The sequence below is a fragment of the Narcine bancroftii genome, chromosome 12 (genome assembly GCF_036971445.1).
Source record: "Narcine bancroftii isolate sNarBan1 chromosome 12, sNarBan1.hap1, whole genome shotgun sequence".
Classification (NCBI taxonomy): domain Eukaryota; kingdom Metazoa; phylum Chordata; class Chondrichthyes; order Torpediniformes; family Narcinidae; genus Narcine; species Narcine bancroftii.
The window spans coordinates 3,867,006-3,892,265 of record NC_091480.1 but is presented as its reverse complement, the minus strand read 5'-3'; the positions used below and the strand labels follow the sequence as shown (position 1 = coordinate 3,892,265).

Sequence of the window (25,260 nt, the reverse complement as noted above, 5' to 3'; positions counted from 1 at the left end):
TTTAATCACTTGCTGTAGTTTGGGCATACCAGAACTGGCTCCCACTGGCCGGCTGGGGGTGTAAAACTCCACTCCAGGTCACGAGCTATAGATGACGCTGGAGAGTCAATTACAAGGCGCATGCCAGTAACAGGTTGGGAGGTTTATTGTGGTCCACACATACAAATTAATCATAAATTCTTTGTCTTTCCTAACTAATCGGGGTGCTGTAGCTGCACCAGATTGAGGGGTGGTGGGTACCACTGTTATTTATTTTCTAGATTATGGTGTGGAGCGATTACTGGTTGTTAGTTGGGTCTAGTGTTGCATGTGTCCGGTCTGTGAGAGTGAAAGAGAGAGCGAGTGTGTATGTGTGTGCACATGTGCGACTTCTCCTCACAGGCAAATAGAGGTCTTTTGTTACAATCAACTTGTGTTCAGGCTTTAGACTCTTGGACCTGCCAAACTTGTTCCTCACATCACAATGCAAATGATTTTCCCTTCCCCCAGCTGGATAGGCAATGGGCCTTGAACTAAAAGTTGGAGATGGAGGCAGCGAAGGAGGGTACTCTGCTCGTGCAGAAATATGGCTGCTTTCCAGCTCCAAACAGGTGGTGAAATGCAGTTGCTTCTCCAAGGAGCTATTTAAATCGCTTTGGACAATCTCACAACTCACTCACAATATGTTGAGGGTTGAGTCAGGACTATATCTGCTGGAAAAGTTCATCAGGAACTGACAGAGAGGGGTTAGCATCTGGATTGTGCTTCCAAGGGTAGTAATTGTACTGACAATAACCACACCAGCAGTGCGAGGATAAGACAGCTTTAATAAATTCATATGTACATTAAGAGGTCTTGTCTCTCTGCAAGACAAACCTGGAAGGCTAGACAGTAGCTCTGGACTGCTCGATAGACAAGGTCACCGGGATGACCCCTAGTGACCTAGTGGTGTAATTACAGATCACCACAGGAAGGAAACATATGAAAATAGTGGTGAAGCGGCTGTGAGATGCAGGAAATGGAGGGATATGTATCATCTGCAGCCATAAGAGATGGAGTTAAATTCTGTGGTCCTTGTGCTGTACTGTTCTTTATCCTATTTAAGTCAACAGTGAAAACCCCTTATTTTGATAGTGAGAGCAACATTGGCAGCATGTCACCCATCAGGATCTAGGGCCAGAACTCGTGCTACAGTGCTCAGACACAGGATCACTCCCTTACCATCCACTGCCAAAACAGGGGCTCCAGTTGCTTCCACTCCAGGTACACCTCCAATTGCAAGTTTTCATACTCCAGCAATTGTAGAAGCTACAGGAAGGCATTAACATTATTAACGGCCGAGATCATTCTGATGTCCCAAAGCAGGCGGAGGGACAGCTTAAATACCAGTACTGAATCTATTCAACCACAGAGAGAAAATCATAACATCATACACACAAAGTCCACCACTGGTAGATCTGAAAGATCAAGAGAAATTGTTCCACTGCAATAATCCTGCATTAAATTTAGACATACAGCTTGGCAGCAGACCTTTTCAGCTGTGCCACCCAACTGACCTACAACTCCATAAAAGATAATGCTGGAAGAACTCACCAATAGCCACAACACGTTTGACCTACAACCTCGGTACATTTTGAAAGATGGGAGGAAACACACACAGACATGGGGAAAACATACAAATTCCTTACAAACAGCGCCAATTTGAACCCACATTGCTGACATGATAGCATTGTACTAACCGTGCCGTGTTAATACAATCCAATTAAAAGCAATCAGTGTTTCAGTCACAAAGTTTGTGTCGTTCATTGATTTCAGTCAAGAAGCCAGCCAAATCATTGGAAATTGCTTCAAATAGACCGTGGCCTAGAAAACAGAAAGATTCTCACGATCCACCAACCCAAGCCAAAGGATCCCTGTAATACACCAGCCAAGGACCAGATCAGCACATACTACAATTCTCCCACTGGGACCACATTGAAGGATGGCATGAACCTTGCTGAGAGCTCTCACCCTCAGGAGCTGTCACTCAGTGGCATTGCACTGCTCCACAGATCACAGGAATTTCAAATCCTGACAGAAGCAGTGATACAAGAGATGAGCAGAGACCTCCAGCAGTTCAGTGGCAATGGATTGAAACAAAGTTCTAGGTGTCAGCACCCTATACTGGAGTGGTCCCTGGCTCACAGGATGATGGAGGGGTTTAAAGAAATGGCAGTAAACAGCTTTGTAAACAGTAACTAGTGGAACTTCCAGGAAGAGTGAGTTACCAACTTGGACAGCTAGTTCACCTCAGTGCATCGCACAGGATCTTGGATGAGATGGGTTTCTGTTGCAGACAAGTGATCAAAACTTTGGCCACTGCGGCATCCTCTTGTGTACAAGTGTATCTGAAAGGCAATATCACAGATTAGAATAAGACACATCCTTCCTGGAAGGATTTGCCTTTGGGCCTATTAGGGAGGATTAATACTATAAAAATGAATATTTTTCCTCGAATACAATATTTGTTTCAATCAATTCCTTATTTTTTTAAATAAAAGTTTTTTTAAGGACCTATATAAAGCAATTAGAGACTTTTTATGGAAGGGAAAATTTCCGAGGGTAGCGATGAGAAAGCTGATGTGGGATTTTCAATTTGGAGGTTTAAGATTACCGAATTTTCAACATTATTATGAAGCAGCTCAATTTAAATTTCTTAGTGCATTAATGAATATGGATGACCCGCCCAGTTGGGCAAAGATAGAAATGGCGGTTATTTCAGAAAAATTTTCTCACGAGTTTTTGTTTCGATGGAATAAAAATTTATTACGAACTTATGATGTCCCAATATTGAAACATTTATTAAATTTATGGACAAGTAAACTTAATAAATTGGGGCTCAAAAATAAATGGTCTGGACGATTGCCATTATATAACAATCAACTTGTTCCTTTTACAGTCTCCAATATCACTTTGAAACAGTGGGAAAGGAAGGGAATAAAAAATTTATCCGATTGTTTTTCTGAGGGATGTTTTTGTTCTTTTGATGAATTACAAAGGAAATTCGGTATTAGTGGAAACTCTGTATTTGTGTATTATCAATTAAGATCTTTTGTAAAACAGATATGTGGTCGACATATGATTTTATTGCCTGATTCTAATTTTGAGGAATATGTACTTTCAATACCACAAAAGGGATATATATCTGATTTGTATGGTATTTTACAAGAAATTGATAGTAAAAAAAGATTGGGATAAGGATAAGTTGAAATGGGAAAAAGATTTAGGTTTTATAATAGCTGAAGAAGCCTGGATGGAAATTTGTCACAATAGTATTAGGAAATTGGTTAATGCTAGATTAGCGATGATTAATTACAATTTTATACATCAGTTATATTTAACACCGGAGAAACTAAAAAAGTTTGGTCTTAGTAAGTTGGATTGCTGTTTTCGTTGTGACCAGACGGCTAATACTTTTTTGCATACTGTTTGGCTTTGTGATCGATTGCAACAGTTTTGGAAGGGTATTCAATCTATATTTAATAGTTTATATAATATTTGTCTTGTATTAGATCCTGGTATATTTTTATTAGGGAATATGCAATCATTAATTGATTTGGGCCTACAAGATTATCAGATTTCTTTTATCTATTTAGCTTTAGCTGTGGCCAAGAAATGTATAGCTCTTACTTGGAAAGATAGAAATATATTAACTTTAGATAGGTGGTATTTGGAGATGAAGTTCTGTTTGACTATGGAAAGGATATCTTTTTCAATTCAGGATAGGGTGTCTTTTTATAGGTTGAAGTGGACTCCGTTTGCTAATTATATGCATTTAAGTTTGATTTAAATATGTTTTTAGGTTTGATATTTTAGTATTGATAATTTTTTTTTGATGTTAGTATCTTTATTTGTTATGTTTTATCTTTTTTTGTGTAAGGGTTTTTTTTAGTATAATTATTGTTCATTTTATTAACTCTTCACTCTTTCACTCTTTATTTTGGGGGGGGGTTAGACTAACTTTAAGCTAGGTCATTAATGTTGTGTATAATTTGGGGGGGGGGTTTAGTTTATTTAGTCTGCCGATGTAGTACTGAAATTTTTATTATCTTATGTTTAATCTTTTTACTGTAACTTTCTATTTTATTCATGTTATAAAATCTTAAATAAAGTTTTTAAAAAAAAGACACATCCTTCCTTGATCTGTAATGGGCTTGAGCTGCAATTGAAATGAAGTTCTGATGCAGAAAGGGAGTTAATACCCCTTTTTTCCCCTGCTGAATTAAAGCCCCTTTCAGGGACAATGACTTTACACATTCTCTCACATGGAGAGAAACAATGATCCAGACCTGAATGGTCAAACCACTATTTTCTGTGCCAAAACATTTCATGCACAGGTATCTCAGAGAAATAGAATCATCCATTGCTTCAACACAGACCCTGTGAATATCAATGGAAGCCTGTCCACCAGGAACAGCACAATACCACTGTACATGTAATCACAGTGTGAACATTACTCAGGACACACATCAAGGTTCATCTTACACTGATAACCCTCACGCTATTAATCAAACTCAATAAATTATCACTTAGTCACAAACTGCAGACTCCACCTTATCTCCTGGAGCACTACATTGACATAAGCTTGGTCTTTGTGTGTGGGGGTGGGGGGGGGGGGGAAGAAGGAAGAAGGTGATCAGTACCTTGGAACTCTACTGTGTCATAATGACTATGGCAGTGGGTGCCAATAAATGTTACAAGCATTTCACAAGTGGCTGAGGCCAAGACCCAGGGCACCATAAAATGTGCTATTGAACTGACTGGGACTGAGGCAGGGGGGAGAAAAAGAGAGAGGGAGGACCATAGGTGCAAGGGCAACTTCCAACCCAATTCCAAACATCAGCAGCATGAGGAAAATTTGCTAGCTTGAGGTTCATGACGATGAGAGGGCTGGGGAATATGAGGAGAGATTGGGTATGGTGAGATTAGGTAGAGATGAGGACATCCCAGTGTAGCAGGTAGGGAAGAAGGATGAAAGGTACATAAGGGACAGTTTAATGGCACCCTTGTATGGTAGATGGCTACAGAGATCTACTTGTCCTTGGAGTGCCCAATGGTGGTTAGTCATTGGAACAACCAATGTCATCAGATTTCTAAGCACAGATTTCAGTGCAAAAGAGAGGAATGAAATTTTTGGAGCAACACAGAATTGTTGAGAGATTATTGTTATCGTACACTCTGTGGTAAGAATACCCAAAATCAACTTTGCTACATAATCCATTGTCGAAGCTGGAGTCCTGAGTACCTTGTGGAGTGTAGCACACTGTTCCTGCTGAGCGCTGTAAAGACTTTTCCAGCGAAATCGCAGTTTTCCATGTAACCACTGTAGGTACCGTATGTCCATCCCCTCTGAGTGCCTGCCATCTTGACTGTCTGATCTCTCCATGGTCCTTACAGCAGTGGTCTGTCTGCACTGAAAGCAAGAGTCATCATCAAAGCCTCTCTGGCAGTGGTGCTTTTGGTGATACCCCTACTTTTCCTCCTCAATACATTCATTAATCTCATGCCAAATTTTAATCATATGTATTAAAAATCCAGGTTTTAAAAATTAATTTAACATTCCATTTGTAAATAAAATCCTTCACTGCTCTCTCTCTCTCACTGTATATAATCCCATTTGCCTCTATGAATCCATGAGGGAGAGCTGTCCTCTTCAAAAAAAGGATGACAGGAACCTCACCTGGGCTGCTGGATAATTTTTTTTTAAAAATCTGGCAGTTTTAATCCACACCCCCCCATTTATATACCCAAGTCAGTTTCTCCATGGAGATCCTAGAAGCAAAGGTATAGACAACTACTGGAAGAGCTATTGCAGTCTTGGCATCACTTTTCACACAATTAATCTTCCCAACTAAAGTAGTAGACAAGTTTTTCCCTCTTTGTAGTTCATCTTCTATCTTTCCAAGCAAAGGGAGATAATTAAGGCTGTATACATTTTGTAAGTTATTATCTAACATTATTCCTAAATATTTAATTCCTTCCAATTTCCATTTAAACTAACTTCTTTTTGGTTTTACTATTTTTGGTACACAGACAGCCAGCCAATCTGTTTGCTCATAGTTTTGCTATTATCTGATTCCACCTGCATTGAATCCGCCCTTCGTTATTGAATGAAGATCTACCGGGACCAATGCCTGAAGAGGGCGCACAAAATCAGTGAACCGGTGCGGACTCGAAAGGCCAACATGGCCTGTTTCCGCTCCGTAAATGGTTATATGGTATCTTTCATGATCAAAATTTGTTAATGGCATAACTTCACTTTTTTCAAAATTAATTTTGTAACCAGAAACTCTTCCATATTTCTCCAATATAGTCTGTAGTTTGGCCAAAGACTAACCAGTGACTAATAAATACAACAGCACATGATCTGCAAACAGATTAATTTTATGGTCTTCCTGGTCAACTTTGAATCCCTTTACGTCCAGATTCTTCCTTATAACCTCTGCTAAACTTTTAATTGCCAAAACAAAGAAACCTGGAGACCGTGGGCACCCCTGCCTGCTAAAAGGAAACATCATTGACATCTGATCATTATTTATCATTTTGGCCCATAGCTTATGATAAAGGGTTTTTATAAATTAATAAATTTTCCGACCCATTCCAAACTTTTCTAATACTTTGAATAGAAATGGCCACTCTAACCAATCAAATGTCTTTTTCTACATCCAAAGACACAGTTACACTTGGGTTAAGTAAAGATTTAGCCAGAATTATAGTGAATAATCTGCCCAAATTATCTGCAGAATGTATTTTTTTTTTCAAAACAAAGCCTACCTGATCTGGATTTATCAATTTAGGTAAATATTGCCACAGTCTATTAGCTAGGGCTTTATCCAGAATCTTAAAATCTGCAATTAATAAAGAAATAGGTCTATATGAGGGCAGTTTTGATCGATCTCTGTTCTTTTTCTGTAGCACCGTGATAATAGCCGTTGAGAAAGATTCCGGGAGAGTCTGGCATTGAGGAGCCAAAAAGGGAACTGCTTGCTTGAATGCCCTCGTTTGGATCTGATCTTGTAGCTGTGTTGTTTATGCTACTGCTGTAGTTTTCTGAGTCACTCTGAATCCTTTCATAATCTTCCTTGCTATTTTTGACTCCACCAATTTTTGACTTGTCAGCAAACTTACCATAATTAGTCCACATATCTCAGAAAAAGCTGGATTATATCGTCACTTCGAAGTTATTGTCAGAGTTCATACATGACATCACATACGGATAGCAGCATGGTTAGTACCACACTGTTATCGTTGGTAGTGATGAGGACCAGGGTTCAAATCCTGTGTTGTCGGTATGCTCTCCTCGTGTCTGCATGGGTTTCCCCGGGGGCTCCAGTTTCCTTCCACTCTTCAAACCGTACCAGGGGTTGTAGGTCAATTGGGTGTAATTGGGCGGCATGGGCTTGTGAGCCAAAAGGGCCTGTTGCTGTGCTATATATTTCAATTTAAAAATTTACAACTCAGATTCTTTTTTCCTGCAGGTTAGGCATTTATCAGTAGTGATTGTAAACTGTACTCAAGAAAAAGATACATATACAAAAGCGAAATGTTAACAAAGAAAGAAATGTAAACAAACTGTACAAATTCTGAAAAACAAAATCAGTAATAAATAGCCTATTGTCCTTAAATGAGCCTTTGATTGAGTCTGTCATTTAGAAGTCTGATGGTGGAGGGGTAGCAACTGTTCCTGAACCTGGTGTGCATGTCTTTGTGGCACCTCTTTCCTGACTCTGAAATCAATGTTGAGAAGTCACAGGGCTATTACCTCCTCCATGTAAACCAGTGTGCAGTAAACTTTGATGGGTCCACACTGCTCGTGGGATTGGCAATGGAAGTCTTGGGTATTTTGGCTGTAGGTATGATTTTTAAGCAACTGCAACTCAGATGCTGTGGGCTGAAAGGCATTCTTACCATGCAGAGTGACAACTGATCGTCCACACACAGCTTCTGACGGACCAGCAGTTTCTCCAGCAGGTGGATTTTTTGGAGTAGCCAAGAGAAGACAAGGAGGAGATCTCGGCTGCCCCAGGTACCATCAGCAGGAAGTTGGTAAAAGTCCAAGAACCCATAACCATAGTAACACACTGCAGCCTTCACATATTCAATCTGGTGAGCTGTGCCAGGTGAGGGAAGAAAAGAGGTGGGAAAGAAAGAGACAATCTGTCAAATGTTGTTGAACAAGTCTATTGATCATTTTAATTCTCAGCATCATTTCAATTAGTCATGTCTCAGAGATGCATCTGTTTAGAAGTCCTCAGTCGGAAGCTTTTCTTAATTTATGAATGACTGAAATATTATGAAACAGGGGGCCAATTATAGCCCTTCAAATCTTTCCTGCCATAACACCAGCACTAAGAATAGGCCAATCTGCCCTGAGTCTATTCACATTTCAGTACGATCTATTATTGACACAGATATCACTTTTCCCCTTTCCTAATACCTTTCTTTTGTGGTTTAAATGTTTGTCAATCACCATCTTGAATATATTCAAAGACTCTCCCTCCACAGCGATCTACAGTCTCTCTGAGGCATTCCTCTTCATCTCCACCTTAAAATCACTCCCTTATTCTGAAATTAGACCTTCCAATTCTAAGTACCTCCACAGGGAGAAAAAAAAATCAAATTCCCTCAGGATAAGTTCACTCCTCATTCATCTAAACTCCAATTGGTATATAGACATCCTGTTCAAGCTTTCTTCATAATTAACCCCTTCACTTGATTATCTCTGGCAAGTCTCCTCTGCATTACTTATGGAACACAGGACAGAACAGAATGTGAACAGGCCCTTCAACCAACAATGCACGAAACTAAATCTCTTCTGCCTGCTGGAGATTCTGTACCCTGCATATTCATTAAACGCTAGTATTGTGCCACCACTACCCTGCCAGCCTGTTTCAGGCAGCCATCATTATCCATGTAAAAAGAAAACTTGCTCCGCGCATTTCTTTTCAACTCTCCCCCCATCTTAAATACATGTCTTCTTGTCTGTGACATTTTATACCCTGAGACTTTTCACCCTATCTATGCCTCATAATTTTATAAACTTCTATCAGGTGTCCTTTTAGTCCCAGCGCTCCAGAGAAATCAACCCAAGTTTGTCCAATCTCTCCTCATAGCTTATATCCTCTAAACTAGGCATCCTGGTAAATCTTATCTGTTCCCTCTTGAAAAACTACACATCCTTCTGTGATCGGGTGAGCAGTATTGCACAGAATACTTCAAGTGCAGCTTCACCAAAGTTTGAAATACCTGCAACATAACTTCCTTACTTTTGTACTCAATGTCCTACCCAATGAAAACAAGCAACATATGCCCCCTTTACCACCCATCTACTGCATAACCAATGGCTGTGCTTCCAAGACAAACACATCCTTCCTTTAAAGTGTTTCAACGGCACACTGTGAAAGTGAATCAAAATTTCCTAACTCTAAACCCCTCTCAGCAAAGGTCGATTAACTTTCTTAATCACTTGGGGCACTCATGAGCGATCTTCCATCTCATGCTCTCTGTGCACCACAATATTTCCAATCCCACTTTGTTTCAAAACTTCCATTTTCATTCTTCCAACCTTAAATTTTCCCACATTTGACTCTGCCAACTTCTTGCCCACTCACTTCATCTGACCAGAACCCCATGCAGCCTGTCTATGCAATTACCACTTATTGTATACCACCCTTTGCCCCATCCTCCTCGACATCATCACCCAACAAAAATCCATTAATCTCCCTTAAAAGCTCCAATTATTCATATACACCACCTCTGGAGAGTCAATTTGGATTTCAATTAATCTTGATTACTTCAATTTCACTTTGGAAATGCCCCATTCCCATTATATGTTTATTTCTTAAATCCTGTATTCCCTCACCACAAGAAATGAATTCTCTCCAAATCTTTTAGCTACTTTTGAACTCCTCAACCTTCACCAATAGAACTCAGCTTGGAACCAGCTGCAGGAATGAGAAGCTGCCTTCCAGTTCCAACCAAGCAACCCAGGGCATGCATCATGTAGACTCCATGGTGAGAGTGGGACATTTTTGGACACTGATCTTTAGGTGGGAAACTGGACAAGGTGGGGGTAGGGGTTGGGGGTGGGGGGGGGGGGAAATGGACTTTGGACAATGAGGTAATTTTTACAAATGCAGTTTCATCCCCAATTTTCAACTCAACAGCTTTTCCTCGAAGTTTCTGTGGTCAGGAGTACGACAGGAAAAGACTTTCAATGAGGTGGGTGTAGGGGCAGTTTCAACCACAAGATGCATTAAACGCATTCACTTCACGTAGGCAAGAGATTTGAATTCAAAGTATATATAAACTTCTATCTACTGTATTTCTTTCTTACATTCCAACAATCTAAACTTCAAACCCTTTCAGTGCCTTTCTTAAACACATTCAACCCAAGGTAAACCTGACAAATTTTCAAAAAAACATTCTGACCACACTGATCTTATAGAAACAGAAAAATTCTGATGACATTGACCTTATAGAAACAGGAGAACAAAAGGGGCCATTCAGACCTGCTCTGCCATTCAATCAAAGCAAAAATAATACCTTAATGTCTTGAAAACAACATCTAGAAAAAATGAAATTACCACATAATCTTTCAAAAATACAACCCCAGTTTGTGGAATTACTTCTCAATTTAACCTCTAAGTAGCATTCCTTGCTGCAATCCCTCCATTCTGCCCAAAACTTCACAAGTTCTCAATATACAAAGCAGCACTTAATTTGCCCTTGTGATTAATTTATTTGCCTGAACATGATAACGTTAATGATAATGGTTCTCATGTCTCATTAAATCCATGACTCCTGAATTTGTCACTATTGAGGAAATATTCTGTTCCATTACCTGTAAAAGGTGCATCCAGCTGCAGCTCCTTAAAAACTGAGTTAGGGAACTGGAGCTGGATCTTAAGGGGAGGCAGAGGCAGTTGTAGACAAGAGTTTCATGGAGATAGTCACCCCTAAAAGGCAGGAGACAGGTAACTGGATGACTGTCAGGAGAGGGAAGGGGAGATGCAGATTATTCAGAGTACCCCTGTGGATGTTCCCATCAACAATAGGTATACTGTGAGGGAGGAGTCACGTGATGGAGTAGTGGCCGGTAGGGGAACTCCAGCCCTCTCCAGAAAAGTAAAAAAAGGTAGAGAAAAAACAAAGTCACTAACACAGAAACCATAACAAATTGAAAGTGAAAGTGTGGAGAAAATGGCAGCAAAGAAAGAAAAACCAAAAACAATGGGAAGAAAAGAAGAAGGAAGGACATCAGAGGAGGAAGGTGAAGGCCTTTCCGGTACGAGGAGGCCCGCTCCCTGAGGTCAGTGGAAACCCCGAACTCAGGACTACAAAGATGGCTCACGGAGGCAAACAAAAGTGCGCAACCGCGCATGCACGAGGATTCGCCGATGCACAAGACAAAAACAACACTGACGGGAGGGGGGACCAGCTGAGGAGTAAATCTCCACAGCCGAAACAGACAAGTATAACACAACAGCAAGACTCTCAACAGGAAAACATAGAAAATAACGAGAACAAGAAGGAAGAGAATAAAAATAGGAAATCAAAGAAACAACAGATGACCAACTCAGAGGAAGAAGACGAACACCAAGACACTTTTAATAAAAATAAGAAGAACAAAAATACCCAACAAAATAAAATAAACAACCGAACAAGAAAATCAGAAATATCAATAAAAGAATTACATAGGAAATTGAAGGAATATGGAGAAGTATCGGGGTACAAGATCAACGCAAATAAAAGTGAAGCAATGTCAATGAATAATGTGGATTTCACAAAATTTAAGAAAGAATCACCATTTAAATGGCAAACACAAGCAATGCGATACCTAGGTATACAACTAAATAAAAATCTTGGCCATCTATCTAAACTAAATTATCATCCATTAATGAAAAAATTACAAGACGACTTAGAGCATTGGAAAGACTTACCACTGACACTGATAGGAAGGATAAACTATTAAAATGAACATTTTCCCAAGGATACAATACCTATTTCAGTCATTACCAATTCACCTAACAGAGAAATTCTTCAAGGAGCTAAAGAAAATAATAAGGAAATTCTTATGGAAAGGGGGGAAACCGAGGATAGCACTAGATAAATTAACAGAATGGTACAAACAAGGAGGCTTACAACTTCCAAACTTTAAGAATTATTATAGAGCCGCACAATTAAGATACCTATCAGATTGGACCAGATTAGAACTAGATAAAATAGGGGAGAAGATACCTGAACATATACTATATAAATGGGATGAAAAATTGGTGCAACATAGGAATTCACTGGCATTGCATCATCTGCTCAACATTTGGAAGAAGATTCACGTAGAAAGGAATAAAACAAATTATAACTACCAAAACTAATATTGACGCAAAATCAACTAATCCCTTTCACAATAGATAACCTTCCCTTCAGAGAATGGGAGAGAAAAGGGATCAAAAAAATAGAAAATTGTTTTTCGGGAAATAAATTATTATCCTTTGAACAAATGAAGGATAAATATAACATAACTCACGATACAATGTTTGTATACCACCAACTGAAAACCTACTTGAAGGACAAATTGGGAAACAGTCTGAAGTTACCAGAAGGAAGCAACTTTGAATATGTGATTACAGACACAATGATAATTAAGAAATTTATAACAAACATGTACATCAAACTGCAAGAAAAGGAGAACGAGGAAACAAACGGTAAACCTAAACAAAAATGGGAACAAGATCTAAACATGGGAGAAGCTATGCTCCGGAACTATGAGAAATACAATAAACACGAGGTTAAGCATGATACAATATAACTGGATACACAGGCTATATATCACACCTCAAAAGTTAAATAAATGGGACCCAACAGTATCAGACAGATGTTTTCGCTGTAAAAAGGAAACAGGAACAACAATTCATGCAATTTGGACATGTGAGAAAGTGAAAACATTTTGGGAAGATCTAAACCAGATATTAAATAAAATCACAAAAAGCAATATACCAAAAAACCCAGATATCTTCCTCCTAAGTAATAGAGGAAATAAAGAATTTGGACTTGATTTGGATGGAGCACAAAAAAGATTTGTTATGATAGCCCTAGCTGTAGCAAAAAAATGTATTATGTCAGCCTGGAAATTAGAAGACAACTTGAGAATACAACAATGGTATATAGAAATGAATAAATGTATTCCATTAGAAAAATTACCTATAATTTAAGAAATAACATCACAATATTCGAACAAATATGGGAGCCATACATGAAATACAACAGAGAAATTCTACCGTGGACTTCCACCACCTAAAATGACAGAAGGAGAAGACAACGAAAAGAACCGACTCAGTAAAATTTCTTGTTTATTTTTATTAAGTGACAACATTGTTTAACGGGTTTAATGTATCTTATAGATTGAACTTCAAATAAATGGGAAAGGGGGTGAAGGAGGGGGAAAAAGGGGGAGAAAATGACACTGTATATATTCAAGAGAAAAAATGTCTGTATGTATCTTGGTCAATATGGTTTATAGTGTGAAAAATAAAATTTAAAAAAAAAATAGGTATACTGTTTTGGATATTGTTGGTGGGAACGACCTTCCTGGGACGACAAGGTGGTCACGTATCCAGCACAGAGGCTGCCCCCCTCCCCCGGCTCAGAAGGGACGATGAGCATTCTGGAGGGGACGATGAGCAGCTGGATGGCCATGGTCCACGTGGGGACCAATGACATGGATAGGAGTAGGGAAGAGGTCCTGAAGAGGGAATTAGGGAAGTTAAAAAGCAGGACCTCAAGGGTGGTAATCTCAGGATGGCTGCCTTTGCCATGCGGCAGAGAGGGTAGGAACAGGAAGTTGTGCAAATGAATGCGTGGCTGAAGAGTTGGTCCAGGGGTTCAGATTCTGGATCACTGGGATCTCTTCTTGGGAAGATCTGACCTGTACAAAAAGGATGGGCTTCATCCGAACTGGAGGGGGACCAATATCCTGGCAGGCAGGTTTGCTAGAGCAGATGGAGAGGGTTTAAACTAGTTTGGCAGGAGTTGGAATCAAAATGTGAGTGCAGAGATTAGGGTAGAAAGGAACCAAGGTGTTAGGGACGAGAAGGAGGAAAATAGAAAAAAGTCAAAAATAATGTGCAGCAAAGATGTATATAGAATGTCATTAGATATGGGGATAGTGCCGGAGGATTGGCACATTCCGTTATTTAAAAAGGGTTCAAGGAGGAAGCCTGGCAACTATCGGCCTGTAAGTTTGACGTCTGTGGTAGGTAAATTAATGGAGAAAATTCTTAGAGATAGTACTTATAAACATCTGGATAGACAGGGTCTGATCGGGAGCACTCAACATGCATTTGTGGGAGGAAGGTCATGTTTGACCAATCTGATTGAATTTTTTGAAGAGGTGACTAGGAATGTGGACGAGGGTAGCGCAGTGGATGTTGTCTATATGGACTTCAGTAAGGCCTTCGATAAGGTACCACATGGAAGGTTAGTTAGGAAGGTGCAGTCTTTAGGTATAAATTTTGAGATAGTTAAATGGATTGAACATTGGGTGAAAGGGAGAGGCCAGAGAGTGGTAGTGGATAATTGTCTGTCAGGTTGGAGGCCAGTGACCAGTGGTGTGCCTCAAGGATCTGTATTGGGCCCATTGTTGTTCGTTATATACATTAATGATCTAGATGATGGGGTGGTGAATTGGATTAGTAAATATGCAGACGATACTAAGATAGGTGGAATAGTGGATAATGAAGAAGGTTTTCAAGGATTGCAGAGGGATTTGGGCTGCTTAGAAAAGTGGGCTGAAAAATGGCAGATGGAATTTAATGCTGATAAGTGTGAGGTGCTTCATTTTGGTAAGAAGAATCAGAATAGGACATACGTGGTAAATGGGAGAGCATTGAGGAATACAGAAGAGCAGAAAGATTTAGGAGTAACGGTACATCGTTCCCTGAAGGTAGAAACTCACGTGAATAGGGTGGTGAAGAAGGCTTTTAGTATGCTGGCCTTTATCAATCATTGCATGGAATATAGGAGTTGGGAGGTGATGTTGAGATTGCATAAGACGTTGGTGCGGCCTAATTTGGAGTTCTGTGTGCAGTTCTGGTCGCCTAATTATAGGAAGGATATAAACAGAGTGGAGAGAGTGCAGAGAAGGTTTACCAGAATGTTGCCTGGGTTTAAGCATCTGGAGTATGGGGAGAGATTGGACAGATTGGGTCTTTATTCTTTGGAGCGTAGAAGGTTGAGAGGGGATTTGATAGAAGTATTTAAGATTATGAAAGGGATAGACAGAATGGATGTGGATAGACTATTTCCGTTAAGAGGAGGAAAGATTAAAACAAGAGGACATGAGTTAAGAATTAAGGGGCAGAGGTTTAGAGGTAACATGAGGGGGAACTTCTTTACTCAGAGAGTGGTAGCTGTGTGGAATGATCTTCCGGGAGAAATAGTGGCGGCGGAGTCAATTGTATTATTTAAGAAAAGGTTGGACAGGTATATGGATGAGAAGAAGATGGAGGGTTATGGGCATTGTGCAGGGAGGTGGGACTAGAAAGGGGTGTTTGGTTCGGTGCGGACTAGAAGGGCCTAATGGCCTGTTTCCGTGCTGTAATTGTTATGTTATGTTAAGATGACAAAAAGGACAGGCAGTTGAAAAGACAGGATAACTTGCTGTTCAATAAAGATAGCAAAATCAGTAACAGATACTGGTCTAAGGGTACTGTACTTAAATTCAGTGAGCGTTAGGAATAAAGTAGATGACCTTATTGTACAGCTACAGTTTGAAAGATAAGACAATGTGGCTTAATGATGGATGTGATTGGGAGCTGAATGACAAAGGGTACATAGTGTATAGGAAAGATAGGCAGGTAGTAGAGGGTGTGGCATAGCCCCAATGGTAAGCAATGATACTAAATCACTAGAAAGAAGGGACATAGGATCAGAAATGGTAGAACCCTTATGGGTCGAGTTAAGAAATGGCAAGGGTAAAAGGACCCCCTATTAGCAGTCATATACAAGTCCCCAAACAGCAGCTGGAAACACTAAAAGTGTGTCAGAAGGAAAATGTCAAAATAATTATGGGCAACTTTAACATGAAAGAAGATTGGGAAAGTCAGGAAGGTGAGGAGAGAGTTTGTAGAATGCCTATGGGAAGGCTTTTTGAAACAGCTTCTTGATTAGTGCCTAGCAGGGGATTAGCAGTTTTGGATTGGGTGATATGTAATGAACTTGAAGTGATTAGGGAATTAAAGGTAATGGAACCCTTATGAAGCAAAAGTTAGTGGAAAAACAGAGGACTGGGAAACTTTTAAAAACTTACAGAAAGAAAGAAAATCATTAGGAAAGAAAAGATGAATTATGAAAGGAAGTTAGCAAATAACATACAAAAGGATACTAAATGATTTTTTAAATACATGAAGAGTAAAAGAGAGACGGGTAGATATAGGACTGATTGAAATGATGCTGGAGAAATTATAATGGGAAGTTATAAGAGATGACAGAGGAACTAAATGAGTATTTTGTGTCAGTCTTCACTGAGGAAGACAATAGCAAAATATCTGATAGAGGTTTCAGAAAATAGAATTGTACAGTCAAGATTACTAGAGAGATAGTACTTAGTAAGATGAATGGACTAAAGATAGACAAGTCTCCCAGATCAGATGAGGTGCACCCATGGTTCTAAAGGAGGTGGCTTTGGAGATTGTGGAGGCATTGGAATTGATTTTCCATACATTGATAGACTCTGGCATGGTTCCCAAGGATTGGAAGGTCACAAATGTAGTTCTGCTGTTTAAGAAAGGAGGGAGTCAGAAAAAAGGAAATTATAGGCCTATTAGTCTTTCATTGGTATTTGAAAAGTTATTGGAGTTGATCCTCAAGGATGAGGTTATAAAATAACTTGGTGCATGACATAATAGGGCCAAGCCAGAATGGTTTCATGAAGGAAAGATCCTGCCTGACCAATCTATTGGAATTTTTAAAGGAAATCTCAAGTAGGAAGGACAAGGGAGAGGCTGTGGATGTTGTGTATTTGGATTTTCAAAAGGCCTTTGATAAGGTGCCGCATAAGAGGCTGCTTTAATAAGATGAAAGCCCATGGAATTACAAGAAAGATATTAGATTGGGTAGAACATTGGCTGATAGGCAGAGAGCAAAGGATGGGAATAAAGGGATCCTATTCTAGTTGATTGCCGGTCACTAGTGATGTTCCGCAGAGGTTGGTGTTGTGCCACTTCTTTTTACAATGTATATTGATGATTTAGATTATGGATTGAATGGTTTTGTGATAAAGTTTGCAGATGACACTAAACTAGGTGGAGGAGCAGGAAGTGTTGAAGAAACTGAAAGGTTGCAGGGAGACTTGGGACAGTTTAGGAGAGTGAGCAAAGAAATGGCAGATAAGATACAATGTTGACAAATGTATGGTTGTAAATTTTGGAAGAGGAAATAAACAGGCAGATTATTATTTGGTTGGGGAGAAAATTTAAAATTCAGAAGTGCAAAGGGACTTGGGAGTCCTTGTGCAGGATAACCAGAGTGCATTGGCAGTAAAGAAAGCGAATGCTATGTTGGCATTCATTTCAAGAGGAATAGTGCTTAAGACTAGAGGTATTTATGAGGCTCTCTGGGGCACTGTTGAAACATGTGTGGAATTCGTGTTAAGAAAGTCAATTTTTAATAGTAGAATTCTCTGTATCATTTGGAACACGTGTCCAGTTTTAGGGCCCTTATCTTAGAAGGGATGAAATATTGTTGGAAAGAGTACAGAGAAGATTTACCAAGATGATTACTGGAAAGCAAGGGCTAATAAATAAGGAACATTTATCACTCTCTATTCATTGGAGAGTGAGAGGGGATCTCATAGAACACTTTGAATACTGAAAAGATTGGACAGAGTAGATGTAAATGTTTCCCTTGGTGAGTGAATCCAGGACAAGAGGGCACAGAATTAGAAGGTACCCGTTTAAAACAGAGATGAGGAGAAATTTCTTTAGTCAGAGGGTCGTGGATTTGTGGAATTCGTTGCCACATCCAGCTATGGTGGCCCAATCATTGGGGGTGTTGAAGGAGGAGATCGATAGGTATCTAATTAGTCAGAGTATCAAGGGATATGGGGAAAAGGCGGAAATTTGAACTAGATGTGAGAATGGTTTAGCTCAGTGGATTTGCAGAGACTTGACGGGCCAAATAGCCTGCTTCTGTTCCTTTATCTTGTGATTATCTAGGACTAAAATAGCAGTTATTGTATTTGTCTTAGTGAAAATATTCCAAATCCTTTTTCTAGGAGTGTGACCAAGTCTGTGTGAATTCAGAGCAGGAAACACCATGACCAACATATACTCTCAACTGGGCTCTTAACAGTGGAAACTATTAATAAACAGCTCAATTGTTGACCTATAACAGGTGTTTGAGCTGGTTAGCAGCAATGACATTTGATGACAGTAAAAGCAGTGTTGGACGAGAAACCTTTTCAGTTGAATATTAGACAGTCAGCAGGCTATTGGTCACTCAAGGTGAGGTACCCTTGCAGGCTGTGGGCTGCTTGCAACTGCAGTCGAGATACTCACACCAAGCGGCAGACATCTGGAGATTAGCTTGAGACTAGTTGAAGGGGTACCATATATTGGAACTGGGATGCAAGAGATTTTGGAGGGTGCTGAAGGTTTCCTGATCGTGTTGGCTGTGGGCTGCTGATGGTTTGGAGGCAAATTCACAGACACTAGGTGCTTCTTGGTTGGGGAGGGGGGGGGGGCCGGTGGGGACTCTCTTTTTCTTCTCTTTCTCTGACTGGAGGAGGCACCAGGCAATTTCTGCTGAATCTGTCTGCCTAATGACAGATGAAAGCAAATTCTGTGTAATATTGCAGTCTTTATTACATGAAATAATAGAATCTTCCTATCCCCTTTTATTAAATAGAGGGGAAACCTGTGTGAGGGATACTGGAATGTTAGGAGTCCAGAGATACTGGAAGCAAGTGCCAATTAAGAATAAATTATTATGGGTTAACTTAAGGTGAAGGGATACTGGAATGTGAGGAGTCAAGCAAGTGCTCATTAGAGATTAAGTATTATGGGTTAAATCAGGGTGAAGGGATGCTGGAATGAGAGGAAGGGTTGTAAAAGTGTAATAAACTAAGGATCTTCAAAACAGGATAACAAGTAGATAGCTTTAGCAAGTCTTAGGGATTGATTAATGAGTGAAGAACAAAGACATGATACTTCTCTGGCTAACAAGTTTGCAGGAAGACACATAAACTGATAAGAAGTTAGAATCCACGTGGGCAGAATTACCTAATGCTAAACCAATCCAGGAGGCAGAAGAATGTTGGGGGGAAGGTATCTCTGTACTGAAATGAAATGTATAAAAGTTGGGTCAGCCCCAGTATGTGTGTGTATTCCCAGGGTAAGGGGAAGCACCCAACTTTGCATTGTTGTAATAGTATAATAAAAGTTCTTTGTTCTCAATTTTTGTCTCGAGCAAATTCTGTGAAGGTACTTCTGTTTCTCACACCTGTGTACTATTAATTTCAGTTTTATTCCATGTCAATCAACAGGCAAGTGGCATTGAACAATGTGGAATATGATTTTGATGCAGGATTCTTACAATAGTGTACAATGGATTGTTTCTTACCCAAATCTGTGACTGCACAGTTCTTATTTTCACTGACCAGATTCAGGAGACGAAATAGTAACTTCCAAAACTCAACAGTCTACAGAAAACAAGAGTTAAAGATGGAAGATCTCAGAGATAATGCAGTTAAACAAGAATATATTCAGATGCTGGGGTGGGGTGGAATGAGGGGATGGAGTGGAAAGGATGGGGTGAGGGGAGGAAAGGATGGGGTGAGGGGAAGGGGTGGAGGGGATGGAATGGAGGAGATGGGGTGCAAGGGACGTTCACACCAAGGCCCTCTTTCTTTGGCTTGGCTTCGCGGACGAAGATTTATGGAGGGGTAATGTCCACGTCAGCTGCAGGCTCGTTTGTGGCTGACAAGTCCGATGCGGGACAGGTAGACACGGTTGCAGCGGTTGCAGGGGAAAATTGGTTGGTTGGGGTTGGGTGTTGGGTTTTTCCTCCTTTGTCTTTTGTCAGTGCGGTCTTCTTCAAAGGAGGTTGCTGCCCGCCGAACTATGAGGCGCCAAGATGCACAGTAATATGATCAAAAACACAGCTTTTTAACCTTGACTGTAAGGCAATAACTATAGAAACACTCAAAGGAAACAATGTTTTGCAGACTGCTAGAAACTTTTAGCTGCTTCTTTCTTCTTTGGCTTGGCTTCGCGGACGAAGATTTATGGAGGGGGTAAAAAAAGTCCACGTCAGCTGCAGGCTCGTTTGTGGCTGACCAGTCCGATGCGGGACAGGCAGACACGATTGCAGCGGTTGCAAGGGAAAATTGGTTGGTTGGGGTTGGGTGTTGGGTTTTTCCTCCTTTGCCTTTTGTCATCAAGGCCCTCAACCGCGCGCCAAAACCCTTTTGCACTCTGATTGGTGCCTTGTAATTCACCCCGCCCCTTTCCACTGGTTCCTCCTTTTGAGTGACAGGTCTTTCGCAAGTAGTTGGAACTCTCATTGGTCGGTATCATTGTCAATCATCCCAGTAATGGGGCAGTGACTCACCACCTCCTTTCTATCGAACTTGGCCTGACGGAAAATCTCCGGGCTGAGTGGAGCGGCGGTACGGGCCTCGACTCCCGCTAGCACCCTGCATAGAGCCGTGATCGCCGCCTTCACCGACATTCGCTGACTCGAATCGCGAGTGTTCGCGCTTCAGGCGGCAACGACCTACCGGAGAGGGAGGGAGGGAGAGAGAGAGAGAGAGAGAGAGGAGTTGGAAGGCCAGAGGTGACGCTGATCTTGTCCCACTGCGCCCCCGCGCGGCTCGGAGGACGCCCAGCACCAGTGCATTTCTCTCCTTTCCACCGCCATTGCAGTGGCAGAGCCTGTGGTACCTGGATGTCAGATAAACAGGGTCATGGTCATAGGATGCCTAGGTGCTCTGTGGTTAGTCAGGGATTATTTAAGGTGGTTGTGAAAACGACTGAGAGCCACTGGTTTAAATTATTGAATAGTTTGGTACAACGTTAAAGGGTCTATGTTCGATGTAAGTAGGCCATTCAGCCTCTCACCCCTAACTACCACATTGTCCACGTTAGCTGGTGCTGTTTGCAGTTCTGTGTCTTTCCCCTTCCAGTTTGCCCTGTTCATAGCCAGCTGCTCCTCCCCATCTGGCTCCATCGGTCCTTCACCGTCCCTCCATGAGCCGTCTCCACCTTTCCACCTACATCCAGGCACCATTTCTTCTCTCTTATTCTTGCTGTGTCGCTTATCATTCAGTCTCTCCTACCTGACTCTCTCTGGCTCCTTTTCTCTGTCAACCTTCACCCCTCCTCAGTCCACCTTTATGTTGGCTAACCTCCCTGTTGATAGAGTTTCAAAACAAAATGTCAGCTCTCCATTTTTCTTCACAAATATTGTCTGACCTGCAACTTCTTATCTCCAGACTTCAGCCTCTGCGCTGATATTTCTTTTCACTTTGCACTTTTATTTATAAATATTGTAATGTCTCCAAACCACAACTAAATGGATGTGAACCTCCACACCAGAGTTTTGGAAGCTTTTTTGTTGAAATTGGGGTGGAAATAGTTCAGACTGCCGACCAGTAAGTGGACCAAGTGCAATAACAATAGGGAGCTAATGGTGTAATGCTGCCATCTGTGAGATTAGGACCAAATTCAGACTCCTGCTTCAACGCAACAGTACCTAGGTAACAGAGCTGAGGTTAGGCTGTGGAGAGCCAGATTCATTTTGGAACAGATACAGAGACTGATCATGGAAAGGTGTAAATTTCACAGGGTTATTAGATTTGAAGACTTTAATTTCCCCAAGATTGACTTGGATAGCCTTAGTGTCAGAGACTTAGATGAGCTTAGACCAGTAGTTCTCAACCTTAATATTTTTTCTTTTCACATACCACCTTAAGTAATCCCTTACTAACCACAGAGCTATAGCATAGGTGCTTTGTGGTTAGTAAGGGATTACTTAAGGTGGCATGTGAGTGGGGAAAAAAAAGGTTGAGAACCACTGGCTTTGACTTCGATGCTAGGTGGATCCAAGAGGGATTTTTGAAATAGTATGTAGGTAGCCCAGTAAGGGGGGAAATGAGCTTGGCCAGATGATTCTAGTTTAAGTGGAGAGAGCATTTTGGGAATAGTGATCATAATTCCTTATATTTCAAGATGGTTCTGAATAAGGATAAGCCTGGACCTCATGGGAAAGTAGTAAACTGGGTAAGGGCAAATGACGACATGATTAGACAGGAGCCAGGGGGAGTTAATTGGGAGCAGCTGTTATTGGGAAAGTCTACAACTAATGGAATTGTTTATCGACCAACTTTTCAGGATCATGGATTGGCATGTTCTGATGTGAGGGAATGATAGGGATGGCAAGGTCAGAGAACCTTGGATGGTAGAAAGGTCCTGAATTTAATCAAAAATTAAAAGGAGGCATATTTTGTTTAAGACCTACAACACGGTAACAGGCCCTTCCAGCTCTGGAACCTGTGCTGCCCAATTAACCTACAACCCCCCCCAGTACGTTTTGAAGGGTGGAAGGAAACTGGAGCCCCCGGAGGAAATCCACGCAAACAGGAATAGAACGAGCAAGCTCCTCACAGACACCACAGGATTCCAACCCCAGTCGATGGTACTGTAACAGTGTTGCGCTAACCACTACACTAGCCATGCTGCCCTGGTCCTTCTTTACCCAGAAATGGTGGTCCTGGAACACAGTCCAAGAGAAGGTTAAAGCTGAGTCACTGAGAGCATTTCAGATGTCTTGGTGAGTACTTGAATTTTTTTTTATATACACGTATACAATGTATTTTTTTGCACTACCAAATAGTGGTAATTCTGTGCCCGCGGGAGAAAGAATCTCAGGGTTGTATGTGATGTCATGTATGTACTCTGACAATAAATCTGAATTGTTTAGGCATGGTAAACTCATTTATTTTTAAAAAATAAAAAAATTAACCAATTTTCACCTGTAATAATGTTGCAAAACAATAGAATTTGTGACGATAAATTCTGAGAGCTATGGAGTAGGTACTAGGGGATAGGATTAATGCAGACGGGTGTCCACTGTTTGGTATGGACACGGTAGGCTGCATAGCCTGTTTCCATTCTGATTCCATGACTTGAAAACTATACCTCTGTTTCTCTTTCCACAGATGCTGCTTAACCTGTTCAACGTTTCCATTTCAGATTTCCACCACCCGCAGATGTTTCATACTTAGTGTATTTACTATCGGAATTCTTCATGACTGAACACGAAGAGGTTGTTATCCTGACCTCCGGCATTCCTTGAGTGGAGTTTGCACACTGTCCCTGTGACAGATACATTGAAAACATACGTAGGGTGGGTAGGTTAATGAGCTGTTCTAAATTGCCCCAAGTATTTAGGTTAATGGTAGAATCGGGTTGAGAAGGTGTGGAGTATGAGTTAGTGGAGGATTGGTGTAAAACTGAGTGTTTACTGAACAACACTGCTTCTGTGGGTCGGAGGGCTTGTTTCCATTCTGTTGTGATTATGTTACTAGTCAAGTATCCAGAGACCTGATTGAGATGTGTGAGTTCAAATTTCATCACAGCAGCTGGGGAATTTTAATTCAATTAAGTAAATCAACGTGGAATTAAAACACCAGTATCTAGAGCTAATCTGAAAATGATTGCTGGAAAATCTTGTTTGGTTCAATACTGACCTTAGGACCATAAGACATAGGAGCAGAAATAGACTATTCAACCCTTGACGTCTGGCTCACTATTCAATCATGAACTGATCTATTTTCCCCACTAAACCCAACTACCCAGCCTTCTCCCCATAACTTTGACATCCTGTTTAATTAAGAACCTATCAATCTCTGTCTTAAATACACCCAATGACCTGACCTCCACAACTGCCTGTGGCAACAAATTCCACAGATTCACCACCCACTGACCGAAGCAATTCCTCCACATCTCTGTCCTTCAGATACCCTTCAATCCTGAAGTTATCCATGACTCTCTCACCATGAGAAATAACCTTTCCACATCTACTCTGTTCATACCTTTCAACATTCAGCCTTTGTAAAAGGAAACCTGCTGTCTGCCTGGTTAAGCTGGTAACTGCAGGCCCAAAGCACTGTGGTGACTCTCAACAGCCCTCAAAATATGCTCAACTCAAAGGCAGTTGGGAATTTGCATCTTTCCACAAATATCCATTTCCTGAGGTGAACAAAAAAGTCTATTCCCTTTCTGTTTACTATTCAATGCATTCCAAGCCAGTATTCACAATCCACACCAATTTTAACTCGTTATCCATGCCGGTAAGCTTCTTTTTGTTTTCCTTTAAATCCTCCACTGCTCCCAATGTTGCTTGGCTTCCATTTTGGATTATTCCAAATGAAGGTAAGGAAGTTCTGTTGTAATGTTGCCAAAAGAAGAGTGCTCCATGTTCTCCAGGTCTCTATTTCAACCTTTATTTTGAGCCATTAAAATGTAATTTCTTACCTTTTTGTTGTTACAGTTCATTGTCACATGTACTGAAGTACAGCAACAACGTTAATGTTGTGGTTCCACTTAGTTGACTATATCTTGTACAGAAGTTTAAAAACAGTGCAGAATGCAAAGCTGCAGAGAGATCTGTTCAAACGGAGTAAAGGCAGCTTTATTTAACTACTGAGTTTTGTTCAGGAGTCATGGGGGGGGGGGGGAGAACTGTCCTTGAATATGTTGATGCATAATCTCATAGATTATTAACAGTGTGGAGGAACAGAGATTTTGGGGTGCAGGTACATGGATCCCTTAAGGAGCCATGCAAGTTGATAGGGTGGTTAAGAAGGCATGTGGTATGTTGACCTTCATTAGTTGGGGGATTGAGTTCAAGAGTGTGAGGTAATGCTGAATATTTGTATATATTGTTATTAACGTGGTCCCCGGTGAAGTATTAAATAAAAAATTATTTAAAAAATTTTTTTAAAAGCATGTGAGGTCATGGTTGCAGCTCTATAAAATTCTCGTGAGACCACTTTTTGAGTATTATGTTCAGTTCTGGTCACCTCGTTACAGAAAGGATGTAGATACTTTGGAGAGGGTCCAGAGGAGATTTACCAGGATGTTGCCTGGATTGGAGAACCGATAGGAAGTAAGATTGATTGACCTAGAGCTTTTCTCTTTGCAGCAATGAAGGATGAGAGGAGACTTAATAGAGAGCTACAAG

General features: G+C 40.7%; 2 protein-coding genes across 10 annotated transcripts in view; one reads left to right on the top strand and one right to left on the bottom strand.

Annotated features, from left to right (window-relative positions):
• Positions 1 to 20,860, bottom strand: part of tedc1 (tubulin epsilon and delta complex 1) — a 47,389-nt gene extending 26,529 nt beyond the window's left edge. The window contains exons 1-6 of one of the 4 annotated variants that reach the window (XM_069905338.1): positions 20,626 to 20,860; positions 19,636 to 19,714; positions 7,927 to 8,129; positions 5,264 to 5,431; positions 2,268 to 2,366; positions 1,201 to 1,287 (exon numbers count right to left, since the gene is read on the bottom strand). In XM_069905338.1, the coding sequence (XP_069761439.1) occupies positions 1,201 to 1,287; positions 2,268 to 2,366; positions 5,264 to 5,431; positions 7,927 to 8,129; positions 19,636 to 19,714; positions 20,626 to 20,745 (756 nt within the window). In that variant the 5' untranslated portion in view covers positions 20,746 to 20,860. The remainder of the gene's footprint in view (positions 1 to 1,200; positions 1,288 to 2,267; positions 2,367 to 5,263; positions 5,432 to 7,926; positions 8,130 to 19,635; positions 19,715 to 20,625) is intronic. The other 3 variants (XM_069905335.1, XM_069905336.1, XM_069905337.1) reach the window with 3 other exon arrangements.
• The window catches only part of nlrc3 (NLR family, CARD domain containing 3), a 71,673-nt gene continuing 67,026 nt past the window's right edge, over positions 20,614 to 25,260 (top strand). For 2 of the 6 annotated variants that reach the window (XM_069905303.1, XM_069905299.1), the window contains exon 1: positions 20,615 to 22,845. The gene's annotated coding sequence lies outside the window, so the exon portion shown is untranslated. Of the gene's footprint in view, positions 22,846 to 25,260 lie in introns of all 6 variants that reach the window. The other 4 variants (XM_069905300.1, XM_069905302.1, XM_069905304.1 and 1 more) reach the window with 4 other exon arrangements.